This window comes from Pelodiscus sinensis, chromosome 2, assembly GCF_052426305.1.
Source record: "Pelodiscus sinensis isolate ZL-2025 chromosome 2, ASM5242630v1, whole genome shotgun sequence".
Taxonomy (NCBI): Eukaryota; Metazoa; Chordata; order Testudines; family Trionychidae; genus Pelodiscus; species Pelodiscus sinensis.
Genome location: NC_143053.1, coordinates 234,711,871 through 234,724,399, shown reverse-complemented (window position 1 = coordinate 234,724,399; position 12,529 = coordinate 234,711,871). Strand labels below are relative to the sequence as shown.

Here is a 12,529-nt window from a genome sequence, read left to right as displayed (position 1 = left end):
TTTTAAACTACCTGAATAATCTAAACATTAACTAGATCCAACAAAAATGAACTAGAACTCTGAAGAGTCAGAATGGGACACGGTGGAGCTAGCATCAGTAAAGATAGAATCCAGATGATTGCTATATCTGTTTCACACAATCTAAGGCCCTAAGTGCTCTGAGCACAAAGCAGTTATCCTGGAAGATTAAAAAACTTGTGGTACTGAGACACCTCATCCCAAGAGTACAAACAGTCAGAGGTCATGACTTCAAAGAATTATAGGTTACTATAACCAAAATAAAACTATTATTTCTTCCTTTTTCTGAGTTGAATGCAATTCTGTTTCTCCTCAAAACCATTTTGCACAGTATGGCACTTCCTAGAATAAAGCGAGGGACATACACACTAAAATGAAACATACAAACAATTCAGAAACATAGTGAGAGGAATTTCTACAACTGTGCACAAACCTAATTTTAATCTACACTGCAAAACCCAGCCAGGATGAGCAGAATCAATTTGTGGTGGTGATTATGCTCATTCCTCTTACAGAAATAATGAAGGGATGCAAAGAGGACTTAAAGTTGCCTTAAGGATTCCCCTTGTCTAATGTAAGCACAGGGTCACTCTGAAGTAGGCTGAAGGCATGACATGGTTTGTCCAAGGGACAGGGCAGGAACATGATGCTCTTCAGTAAAAATGTCAGGCACAGTGGTTCTTGAGGGCCCTTATCTGATGTGCAGCATTGTTGTAATACACTAGGGCTACGTCTACACTGCAACATTTTTGCACAAAAATGGCCTTTTTTGCGCAAAAACCTGCAGAGTATCCACACCTCAAATGCACTTTTGCACAAGTAAATCAGCAGTAAAATGGCAGAACAGAGGGCTTTTGCCAGTGTAGGTAAACCTCCTTCTATGAAGCATAACTCCCTTTTGTGCTACGGCTATTGCACAAAAAGGCAAGTGTGGATGCTCCAGAGGAGTTTCTTGTGCAAGAAACCCCTATGGGAAAAAGCACAGGTGCACTGATGGCCATTCTGTGAATGGTCATCAGAGCTTTCTTGTGCAAGAGTGTCCATGCAGTGAGGATGCTCTCTTGCACAAAAGCACATCACTTTTGCGATGCGCTTTGAGGTGTGGATGTGCTCTTGAGCACGAAGTTTTTGCGCAAAAACTCTTGTACAAAAGGCTTCTTGCGCAAGAAGCCTGCAGTGTAGACATGGCCTAGGAGATCTAGCCTCAAGTAGTGACTAAAATCAATAGATGTAATTTCTCAGCTATCTGTACGTATAATTCAGGGTTATACCAATGGAAGGGATATACAATTTGTTGGCTATAATAAGTGCTGTACCTGTGAATTATTTAATGATATAATAAAAAAAACTTAACACTTGCTTTTTGGTGAATGATTATCAGAAAGACTTTATTAGAGAGCAGCCAGATCTGCTGGTTCTACAAGCTTTCACCATCTCCATTCTTTCCCAGATCTACTACCATCCACAGCTCTAGATTGGTGTTTAACTCCAGTGCATTTTTCCTATTTTCCAAGCCCAAATTGAAGTTCAAGGTCAAGGTGGGTAAAGGCCCTTCAGTCCCTAATTCTTGATCCCTGCTGTAGCCACCTGACAAAATGCAGAGAGAACTGGGTGGGAAAAGAAAATAACTTCAAAGAATAAGCTGAAATACAAAACATTCATCATAACGCAGAGCAGTTAGGACCCTTAATGTTGGACAACAGCTTTTTTCACGCAAAAGTCTGTGGTGTCCCAAAATGCTCAGACTTTTGTCCCTTCTTGTTCAGCCTCTTATGAAGTCATATGGTAGAAGGGGGCAGGAATCTGTGTGCAGGTACAGGTATCATGCCATCAACATGCAGAAGACACTGTGCTTCTTTTAGTGAAACCCAGATGGTATCATTTCCTCTGTGCCCCAGTGTCTTATAGAAATGGGTTTGGTGAAAGCCAGCAAAATAAGGAGGTACTTCTGACTGGATGGGGAGAATACTTTAAGGGTCTGATGAAATCTAAAATTGCTCATGTGCGTATCAGCCTTTTAGGGCTTTTTTGTTTAGGGCACAGGTTCTTCCTTCTCTCTACTCTCATTGTGGGAAAAGACTATGGGAAAGCAGTTGGTTTTTATTTCCCTAATAAAAGAGATAGTTGGTAAGAAACCCAGGGGAAATGCTTCTCTTCATGGGTGACTTCAAGCCATGGGGCTGCATGTTTATTCCAAACTAAACTGAGTTGAAGAAAGGTGATGATAGCAAATGAGAAGGGCTCTCTGGGTTTTTTTTATTATTTGTTTTATTGATAGCACTGAATCTGCTGTATATTACTTTTGAAAGCAGTATTTTCTTTTGAAATTCAAACATTAGTGTGTCTGCCAGACTGTGGTCCAGGCCAAAGCTGGGCCTCCTATAACCATTTAACAGAACTGTGGTCTTGCGTACTTCCTAGGCTGCACACTTGATACCTGGTGTCCCAGATAACAGCAGGGCCAGAAGTTCAATGTTCCACTTTCCACTGGATATGAGACTGTATTCCTCCCTCACAGACATATCCTCGTCACATTTAGACATATTTTGTTATCTAACGGGCTACTCAGAAGCTTCAGCAAATGCAGCATGTTGCTGTCTGCCTTTCAAGTGGCACAGTAAGAACACATTGTTCTTGTGCTTTTACACATCAACTAATTTCTGGATTAAATTTGAGGTCTCTCAAGTCCTTGGTAACGGAGACTAGATTCCAGTTATCTAAAAGACCATCTTTCCTTGATAGGAACATGTCAGCTGTCTGTGTCAAGAGTAAAACAAAGATCAAAAATCAAAACAAGATCAGCTCTAGGAATGTTTGCCAAACACATGCTACTAGTTTTGAAGCCATTTTACATTTTTTATCTATACCATTAAAAACAAACCCAGATGCAATAATGAATGCTGATGACAATAAACAATAAGAAGAAAAGCTGTATTTATAATACTTTTATTTGCACTGCTCCCAGATAATCTCTTCAGTATAGTAGACCCACTATTCTAGACTTTCTATTAAAACAATGAAGAGATAATCCGTGCATGGAAGAGTTTATAATAGAGATATATAACATCCCCTTTAATTGATTAATGGGGAAGAGATTGAGGGGCCACTCCAACCAGATTAGAACAACCCCTCCCCTGTCACAGGCAAGGGCTACACGGGCCAGGCTATTAGTATCCCCTGCCTACAGCAGGCCAGGGTGCCCTGCAGGCAGGGCACTTGGGCCCACCATGGACAGAGGCTACTCTGGCCAGGACAATGGAGCAGCTCCTGCTTGGAGGGTGCCTGGGCCTGCTGCAGACAGTGGCTGCTCTGACCAGGACTCCAGCCCAGCCAGAGCAGCCCCTGTCTGTAGTGGGCCCCCAGTGGGGATGGAGCAGCCCTCTGCCCATGGCAGGCAGAGAGCTGCTCGAGTCCCAACTGGTTATCCTTAACCAGTAAGCCTCACCCATTAAAGATGAGGTTTACCAGTTAACCATTCACATCCCTAATTTATAATCCCATTTGAGACAAGATGTGGAGGGAACAGAACAACAAAATGAGAAAACAAAGTGGAAGAGTCATTAAAATAGGACCATGTGATTATAGAAATTTGCTATTGCACAAATTGAGGATTCCAAGGCATCATTAATTTAAAATATAAAACAAATATATTAATGAATCTCTATAGGCCATCTGCTTAGCTATTAGCAGTTAGCCATTACTCATGTGCATCATGGTAGAGGTGGGTCTTCTATACACTGGTGAGAAAGAAGATGGGAAGTTGAAGATCTAGGGTTGAGGTTTCAAAGTGGATGGAAGGGGAACCACAAGCTTTAAAAAAATCCACAACTACAGTAAAAAATATAAAGGACAGCTAACCTGAACAGCCTGCATTGGTGGTGACTGAATCACTGATGACTGTGTGGCTTGAATCACTCCCTGGACATGTACAGTTTGACCAGAAGGCAACTGTACCAGAGTTACAGATGGAGATCCTCTCCCAGCACTAGAGCCAGCTACAGAAACCTGCAAGAATTATGATAATCATGTTTAAATAAAGCATTCTGTGGATTTCAACAGATACTTCCAAAAGCAATAACACAGATCAGTTAAATGATAAAAATTTTGAGTCAAACTGTAAGAAAAATGCACATTATGCTACTTACTAGTAGGATAAAATTATACTATTTGTGCTAATTATATACCCTTAAGCTGTCTCAAGTTGGTGAGTTTTTGTCTTCATTTTTCAAGGGCCCTGGCTATTCTTAATTAAAGATCTCACAGCTTTCAGAGACTAAATCCTCAACTCCTATCTTGTGCTTTACAACAGAGTCATAGAGATCTCAGCTAGAAGTATCAGTGTGGGGTGAACAACTGCAGTCCTGACAGGATACTCTTTTAGCCCAACTTTGATTTCCTAACTTGTGTTCTAATATGGAAGACAATTCTTCCAATAACAAAACAGTTGTATCACTAAACCAATACTTGGATTGTAAACTCTTCCAAGCAATGATTGTGTCTATATCACGTTCATACAGTAGCCAGCACCATGGGGCCAGTGCCTCTCAACAATATTGCAATATAAATAATAATAATATACAGCACAACTGATAATTCATAATCCTCAAAGATGACATAGTATAGGAACATGGTTTCCTACCCAGATTAGCAATTTTTCGGGACTCTTTTTCTTATAATATTCTACAACAAATTCTTCCTCCCTTAGGCCTTATTACTGCACCAGAGACTATCAATGATCCAGGTGTTGGTCGAGAGAAAAAATATTCTAATCCTTATGGTGGAACGTTTTAAAGTTTATCAGTTTACCTACCTTCGGGTATCCAGAAAGTCTTTAAAAGAGTCCAATAAACCTTAACTAACTGAATGCAATTTTCTCTCTTTTCTGGGTCTCCAAAACCAAATGTTGGAATCTTGTGGAATTAAGATACCTCCATGGGTACGTCTAGACTACAGGCTTCTGTCGACAGAAGTTTTGTCGACAGATACTGTCAACAAAACTTCTGTCGACAAAGAGCGTCTAGACTACATTGAGTTCTGTCGACAAAGCAAGGTGCTTTGTCGACATGGTAGTGTAGATGCAAAGGACAGTTTACATGCAATAACACCTTCTGTTGACAGAAACTCTGTCGACAGAAGGTGTTATGCCTCGTAAAATGAGGTTTACCAGCATCGACAAAACTGCAGTTCCCTGATAAATGTGCCCCCCTGAAGCCTCGAGGGGGGGGGGGGGGGTGTCATGTGGCCCTCCTTGCCCCTCCCACATGTCACCAATTTGACAGGATCTCATATCACATTCTCATGAGCAAACAGGAAAATGTGGTCTAGGTGAAATTACTAAATGGTGGGTACACAACTGGTTGAAAGACTGTACTCCAAGATTTATTATCAATGCTATGCTGTCAGCAGGGGAGAGCATACATAGCAGGATGCCACAGTGGCCAGTCCTGGGTCCAGTACTATTGTCATTAAGTGTCTTGGATAATGGACTGGAAAGTATGCTTATAAAATCTGCAAATGACATCAGGCTGGGAAGGGTTGCAAACACTTTGGAGGACATAATACAAATTCAAAATACCCATGACAAATTGGAGAAAATTCAATTAAGGCACGTGAAAAGTACTTCTCTTAAGAAGGTAAAATCTAATGTACAGCTACAGACTAGGGTATGACTGGTTAGGGGGTTGCACTGCTGATCTGGATCTTGGGGTTCTCTTGGATCACAGACTGAATATGAGTCAAAATGTGATGGAACAGAAAAAAGATTAATATCCTTCTGGAGTATACAGGCAGTCCCCAGGTTACATGGATCCGACTTACATCGGATCCCTACTTACAAATGGGGTGAGGCAACCCCGCACTAGCTGCTTCCCCCCAGCAGACATGGGAGACGCGAAGCTAGCGCCCCCCCCCCCCCAACAGACCAGGGAGACGCGGAGCAGCTTTTCTCAGCAGACACCTCAGCTTGAGAATAAAGGACTGAGGGAAGTGAGGTGTGGGAGAATAAAACTGAGCTCTGGAGAAATGTTTGGCTAGAGTTTCCCCTACAATATGTACCAGTTCCGACTTACATACAAATTCAACTTAAGAACAAACCTACAGTCCCTATCTTGTACGTAACCCGGGGACTGCCTGTATTAAGAAGAGTGTTATATGTAAGATTGGGACAGTTATCTCCCCTCTCTACACAGCACTGGTGAGGCCTCAGCTGGAATATTATGTCCAATTCTGGGTGACATGCTTTAGGAAAAATGTGGACAAATTGGAGAAAATCTAGAGAAGAGGAACAAAAATGCAAAAATGAGGCAGGGGACAGCAACTTTTGGCATGTGGCCTCTCATGGTAATCCACTGGCAGGCCACAAGACAAGCACGGCCCCTGCAGCATCCAATGGTCATGGTTCACCATTCCCAGACAATGGTAAACATGGGCGGAAGCAGCAAGGTTGCAGGAAAGTGCTGGCCACCGCTTCCCACAGCTCCCATTGGTCAGTAACAGTGAACCATGGCCACTGGAAGCAGCTGGGAAGCATGCCTGTGGTTGCTCAATGTTGTCGAGCCTGGTATAGGGGAAAGATTAAAACAATAGGCATGTTTATTCTTGTGAAAAGAAGACTGATGGGGAGTTGATAAGTTTGTAATCAAGGCACAGACATCAGTAATATGAAACAATGTTGTAACTGACATGAACAAATTATACCACAACTGATAGTTACTGCAGCCTGTTTCCCGTACTTTAGTATAACACATGAACTTTTCATAACAAGGGCTTGAATAATCAGGAATAACGGAGTTCTGATTAACTGCCATACCTGGATAACCAAGGTGAATTACAGAGGGAAAGACGTCTGTTTCAGAAAAAGGAAAAGGAAAAGGAAAAGGAAAAGGAAAAGGAAAAGGAAAAGGAAAGAGTTCTGTGGCACTTTAAAGATTAACCATTTTATTTGGGCATAAGATTTTGTGAGCTGGAGCCCACGTCATCAGATGCATGAAGTGGAAATTTCAGTTTGGCAGAGATATATATGTACAGTAAAACTCCGATGGTCTGGCATCTGATGGTCCGGCACTCCTGATGGTCCGGCACCATCAGGAACCCAGAAGTGCTCCAGGCAGCCAGACCATTGGAGCTGCTCTGCCCCCAGCTTCCCCGATTCAGCCGCTGCTAAAACTGACCAGCGGCTGAATCGGGGAAGCTGGGGGCATAGCAGCTGGGGCGCTGCCGGGTTGGTCCTGCAGCACTGCCCCTCGGGGCTGCGGGACCCAATCCAGCAGCACCCCAACTGTCCCCAATTCAGCCGCTGCTGAAACTGACCAGCGGCTGACTCCAGGAAGCCTGAGGCAGAGCTGCTCTGCCCCGGCTTCCTGGAATCAGCCCCTAATCAGTTTCAGCAGTGGCTGACTTGGGGGCACCTGGGGTAGAGCAGCTGGGGTGCTGCCGGGTTGGTCCAGTAGCACCGAGGAGTGGCGCTGCAGGACCAACCCGGCAGCACCCCAGCTGCTCTGCCCCAGGCATCCCCAAGAGCAGCTGGGGTGCTGCCGGGTTGGTCTCGCAGTGCCAAGCATCGGCGCTACCGGACCAACCCGGCAGTACTCCAGCTGCTCTGCTGCAGGCGTCCTCGATTCAGCCGCTGCTGAAACTGACCAGCAGCGGCTGAATCAGGGACTGCTGGGGCAGAGCCGGATTATCGGAAGAGGGGGCTATGAGGGGTCTGGGTTGGCATCCCTCCCCACCCCAGATCCCTCATAGCCCCCCCTTCCGATAGTCCGGCAAATCTGATAATCCAGCACCCCCTGGGTCCTAAAGGTGCCGGATTATTGGAAGTTTACTGTACATACAAAGATGGGAGTTATATATAAAATGTACATATAAACTATGCAGAAGACCAGCATTAACGAGGCCAATTCAATTAGGGTGGATCTGGCTCACTCCCAAGAGTTGATAAAGTGAGAATATGAAAAGGGGGGAAAATGCTAGTTATTCCTAGTCTGTATTCAGACCCAGTTTGACCGTGTCCAGCTCTGTAGTTTCATGCTGAAGGTCTGTTTTTGAAGGTTTCTTTGCTCAAGTATGGCAACTTTCAGGTCTGTACTGAGCATCCATGGAGGTTGAAGTGCTCTTCCATTGTTTTTTTAATGTTACTGTCCCTGATGTCTGATTTGTGTCCATTTATTTTTTTGCATAGAGACAGTCTGATTTGGCTAATGTACAGAGAAGCACTGCTGACACGTGATTGGCATATATCACATCAGTAGACATACAGGTAAATAACACCCTGATGGTATGGCTGATGTGGTTAGGGCCTATGATAGTGTCATTAAGGTAAATATGTGGACAGAGTTGGCAACTGGGTTTGTTGCAGGGTTAATGTTTCTGTTGTGTGGTGGTATTTGTTTCAAATTAGAGGCATGACTCCTAAGGTCGGAGGGTATGTCTACACTACCACCCTAGTTCGAACTAGGATGGTAATGTAGTCAACCAGAGTTGCAAATGAAGCCCGGGATTTGAATTTCCCGGGCTTCATTTGCATGTTGCCGGGCGCCGCCATTTTTAAATGTCCGCTAGTTCAGACTTCGTCCCCCGCGGCTACACGCGGCACGAACTAGGTAGTTCGGACTAGGCTTCCTATTCCGAACTACCATTACTCCTCGTTCCACAAGGGGTAACGCTATGGGTATGTCTACACTTGCAGCCTATTTCGGAATAGGGCTGTAAATGTAGGCATTTGGAATTACAAATCAAGCCCGGGATTTAATGAGGTTTAACAGGTAGTTCAAACCAGGGCTTTATTTCCAATGCCCATTTCACTGCTGCATGCGGACGCGGGCAGTTAGTCCGGGCTTTTGAATTTCAAAAATGGCACCCGGCCGGGAAGATGCAAATCAAGTGCAGGATATTTAAATCCCGGGCTTGATTTGCAATTTCAAATGCCTACATTTGCAGCCCTATTTCGAATTAGGCTGCAAGTGTAGACCTACCCTATCAGAGTAAAGCTTATTTAAAATTAAACAGGGAAAAATTATTTTGCTTTAATGAGTTCATACATGAGATTATGTTCTGGGTGAAAAAAGCAACAAGGAGTCCTATAGCACCTTATAGACTAACAGATGTATTGGAGCATAAGCTTTCATGGACAAAGACCCACTTCATCAGATGCACGGGTGAAAACAGGCCATTTAAAGCTAGACCAAACTAAAATTAATCTGTTCTTGTTTATAGAAAGAACTACACAAATAGAAAAACATAATTTACACATCAAACTAGAGTTACGTAAAAATATTACATTTGAATGATTTTTTCTTTTAACATTTGAAGAGCCTTATCCACAATTAATTTCAAAGTAATTTCAAACATCAGATTTACTTCTATATTTTTTAACTGAGTAATCATGTTTCCACTCTGATACCGTGCATCTCTTTAAAACAAAAATACAGTATAAATAATTCTATTAATGCAACCTAATATGCCATTAGCCTTCTTGGCTACAAGGGCACACTGTTAACTCATATCTAGCTTCTCATCCACTGTAACCCCCAGGTCCTTTTCTGCAGAACTACTACTTAACCGGTTGGTCCCCAGCTTGTAACTATGCTTGGGATTCTTCCGTCCCAAGTGCAGGACTCTACACTTGTCCTTGTTGAACCTCATCAGATTTATTGTGGCCCAATCCTCCAATTTGTCTAAGTCATTCTGTACCCTATCTCTGCCCTTAAGCGTATCTACCTCTCCCCCCAGCTTAGTGTCATCCGCAAACTTGCTGAGGGTGCAATCCATCCCCTCATCCAGGTCCTTAATAAAGATATTGAACAAAACCGGTCCTAGAACCGAACCTTGGGGCACTCCGCTAGAAACCTACCGCCTTCCTGACATCGAGCCATTAATCACTATTCGCTGGGCCCGGCCTTCTAGCCATCTTTCTATCCATCTTACCGTCCATTTATCCAATCCACAATCCCTTAACTTGCTGGCAAGAATATTGTGGGAGACCGTATCAAAAGCCTTGCTAAAGTCAAGGTATATAACATCCACTGACTTCCCCATGTCCACCAAGCCAGTTACCTCATTTTCTTTCATTCTAAATTTCTGACTGTATGTCAAAATTGCAGTCTCTTGCATTAACTAAAATACCAGAACATTTTGACCTGTTTATTCAATTAATTGTGTACTGATGGAAGTAGTCTTGGCAAGCCATGCAATCCTTACGTCAGTGTTGAATGATGATGCCTAAAACAGCTGAATTTCAAGGCTTGCTTAGACTGCCAATTAGTGAAGGCAAATGATCAGCAGTGGTAATTCAGTAACCTGAAAAACACTGAATAGTGCAATTTTTTACAATGCATTTCACACTGTCCTAAACATAGAAAAGAAATGAAATTCTGCATCACGTAGTATTATGGGATTTGATCCACTAAGTTCAGTACCTTCAAATTCCAATGATTTTAACAGGTATTAATGACACTAAGCATCACATAGGAACTCATATTCTGTATATTTAGAGCCAGATTGTGTCCTACTTCTCGGTCCACATGAAAGAGAGGCGGTGTAAGGACTACTCACAATCGCTATTCTTATGGTTGGGCCTGTATACATTCAAAAGGAAGAGTTTTCATAGGTAGTAGCACTGCAGGGCTATGTCTACACTGGTGGCTTCTTGCACAAGAACATCTGACAGAATCAATGCACACAAAACAGGCATCAGACAGTTTCACAAAGAAAAAACAGTTTCTTGTCATTTCAACCAGAATGGGCATTGTCTCAATGACCTGATTACCTGCATCCTACTTCAAAGAGATTTTAACACAAGACTTCAAAGAGAAGCCTCTGAACTGTCATTCATGCTTAAACTTGGCACTTTACAAATGGGCCTTAACAAAGATGCTAATTATCTTACTGTGGCGGGGTAGCCCCGCCCCTCCCGAGAGTCGCCGGCACGCCGCAGAGAGGGGGGGAGGACTCAACCCCCGGGACGGCACAGCCCGCCGCCTGCAGCTTCAGCGCAGGGAAGCCGGCGCCCCGGCCGGGGAACGAGCCGGGGCGGGCGGGGGCGAGGGAAGCCGCCGCGGCACAGGCGGCCGCGCACGGGGCAGGAACGGGGGAACCGGCACCCCGGCCGGGTGACGAGCCGGGGCCGGCAGTTAGCGCCGGAGGGGGACGAGGGCGGGGTGACGTCAGGGAGACGTCACCTGACGCTCTACCCTGGGAGGGGCCGCAGGCAGACGAAGGCGCTGACGTCATCTGCCTGCGACCGGCGGGCCATTCAAAAGCGGCCGGGAGGCAGGCAAAGGGGGGAGACGCCGAGGAGACGTTTCCCCTGCGAGGCCCAGCGAGTGTAAGCTGGTGTTGGAGGCCCTGGGTGGGGGCTGAGGGAACACCCAGGTGAACCGCTTGGTTCCGGGGGGGAAGAAGTGGCCCAGGGCAGGGATGTGGACCCTGAGAGCAGGGGAGTTTAGGGGTCTCGACCCCCCCTGTTAGGTGGGGAGTTTTTCCCTCACCTTAGGGCCCTGGGCTGGGGTCCGGAGCGAGGGCGGGCCCGGACCCCCTTCCCCCGACCGCCGCGGGGCGCACACCGAGTAAGTTGCGTGCAGTGGCAAACAACGCTTTGGTAACTGAGGGGGCGGACGTAAGCCCCCCGGGGGTCAATCCCCTACACGTGGTGGAGAATGTGGGCACTGTAGGCCCCGGAACGGGGGCCTGGACGGGGTAAGCGAAATTAACAAGGTATCGATTAGCAGGACACGATGGATGCAAACAAGGTCTTGGAATGGTGGACGGAGACCCAGAAAGTGCAACAGCAGCAGCAAATGCAAGCGCTACAACAACTCCTCAACCAGTTCCAGGAGCGGCAGGAGCAGATGGCGCGAGGGACACCAGTGACGGTACCCGGGGCAGCTGGAGGGACCGGAGGGGCAGAGGGGGTCGGCACCCAACTACCTATACGCCTCACGAAACTGGGGCCGGACGACGACCCAGAGGCATTTTTGGTGACATTCGAGAGGGTGGCCACCGCTGCGAAATGGCCGCCAGAACATTGGGCGACCCTCCTCGCACCCTACCTATCGGGGCCGGCCCAACTGGCCTACCGGGGAATGTCTGCCAACGACGCCTTATGCTACTTTAAAGTCAAGGAGGCCATTTTAGATCAACTAGGGGTCACCCCGGAGACCCACCGCCGCCGGTTCCGCGAGGCCAAGTACGACCCTCGCGAGCGACCGCGGGCAGTGGCTCAGCGGGTAAAAGAAGCAGGGATGCGATGGCTCGAGCCTGAGGCAAAGACGGGGGTCCAGGTGGCCGACCTAGTGATACTGGAACAGTATGTCCGCATCCTCCCGGCCGAAGGACAGCAGTGGGTCCGGCGGCACCTCCCAGAGACACTGGACGAGGCGGTGACCCTTATGGAACACTACCTGGCCGCTGAGGGGCCGGTAGGGAAGGAAGCCACAGGAACCTCGAGAGAACCTCGGAGGAGCGAGACGGGGACGGCCAAGCCGGCAGGGGCCCAACATGCCGGAGGAGGATC

The 12,529-nt window shown here is 46.1% G+C and overlaps 1 protein-coding gene across 11 annotated transcripts in view; it reads right to left on the bottom strand.

Moving 5' to 3' along the window:
- The window catches only part of CREM (cAMP responsive element modulator), a 92,733-nt gene that overhangs the window by 45,569 nt on the left and 34,635 nt on the right, over positions 1–12,529 (bottom strand). For all 11 annotated transcript variants that reach the window (XR_003091180.3, XR_012902103.2, XM_075922694.2 and 8 more), the window contains one exon: positions 3,877–4,023. Coding sequence is in view for 8 of the 11 variants with exons in the window: in XM_075922694.2 (XP_075778809.2) it covers positions 3,877–4,023 (147 nt within the window). In the remaining 3 variants the exon portion in view is untranslated. The remainder of the gene's footprint in view (positions 1–3,876; positions 4,024–12,529) is intronic.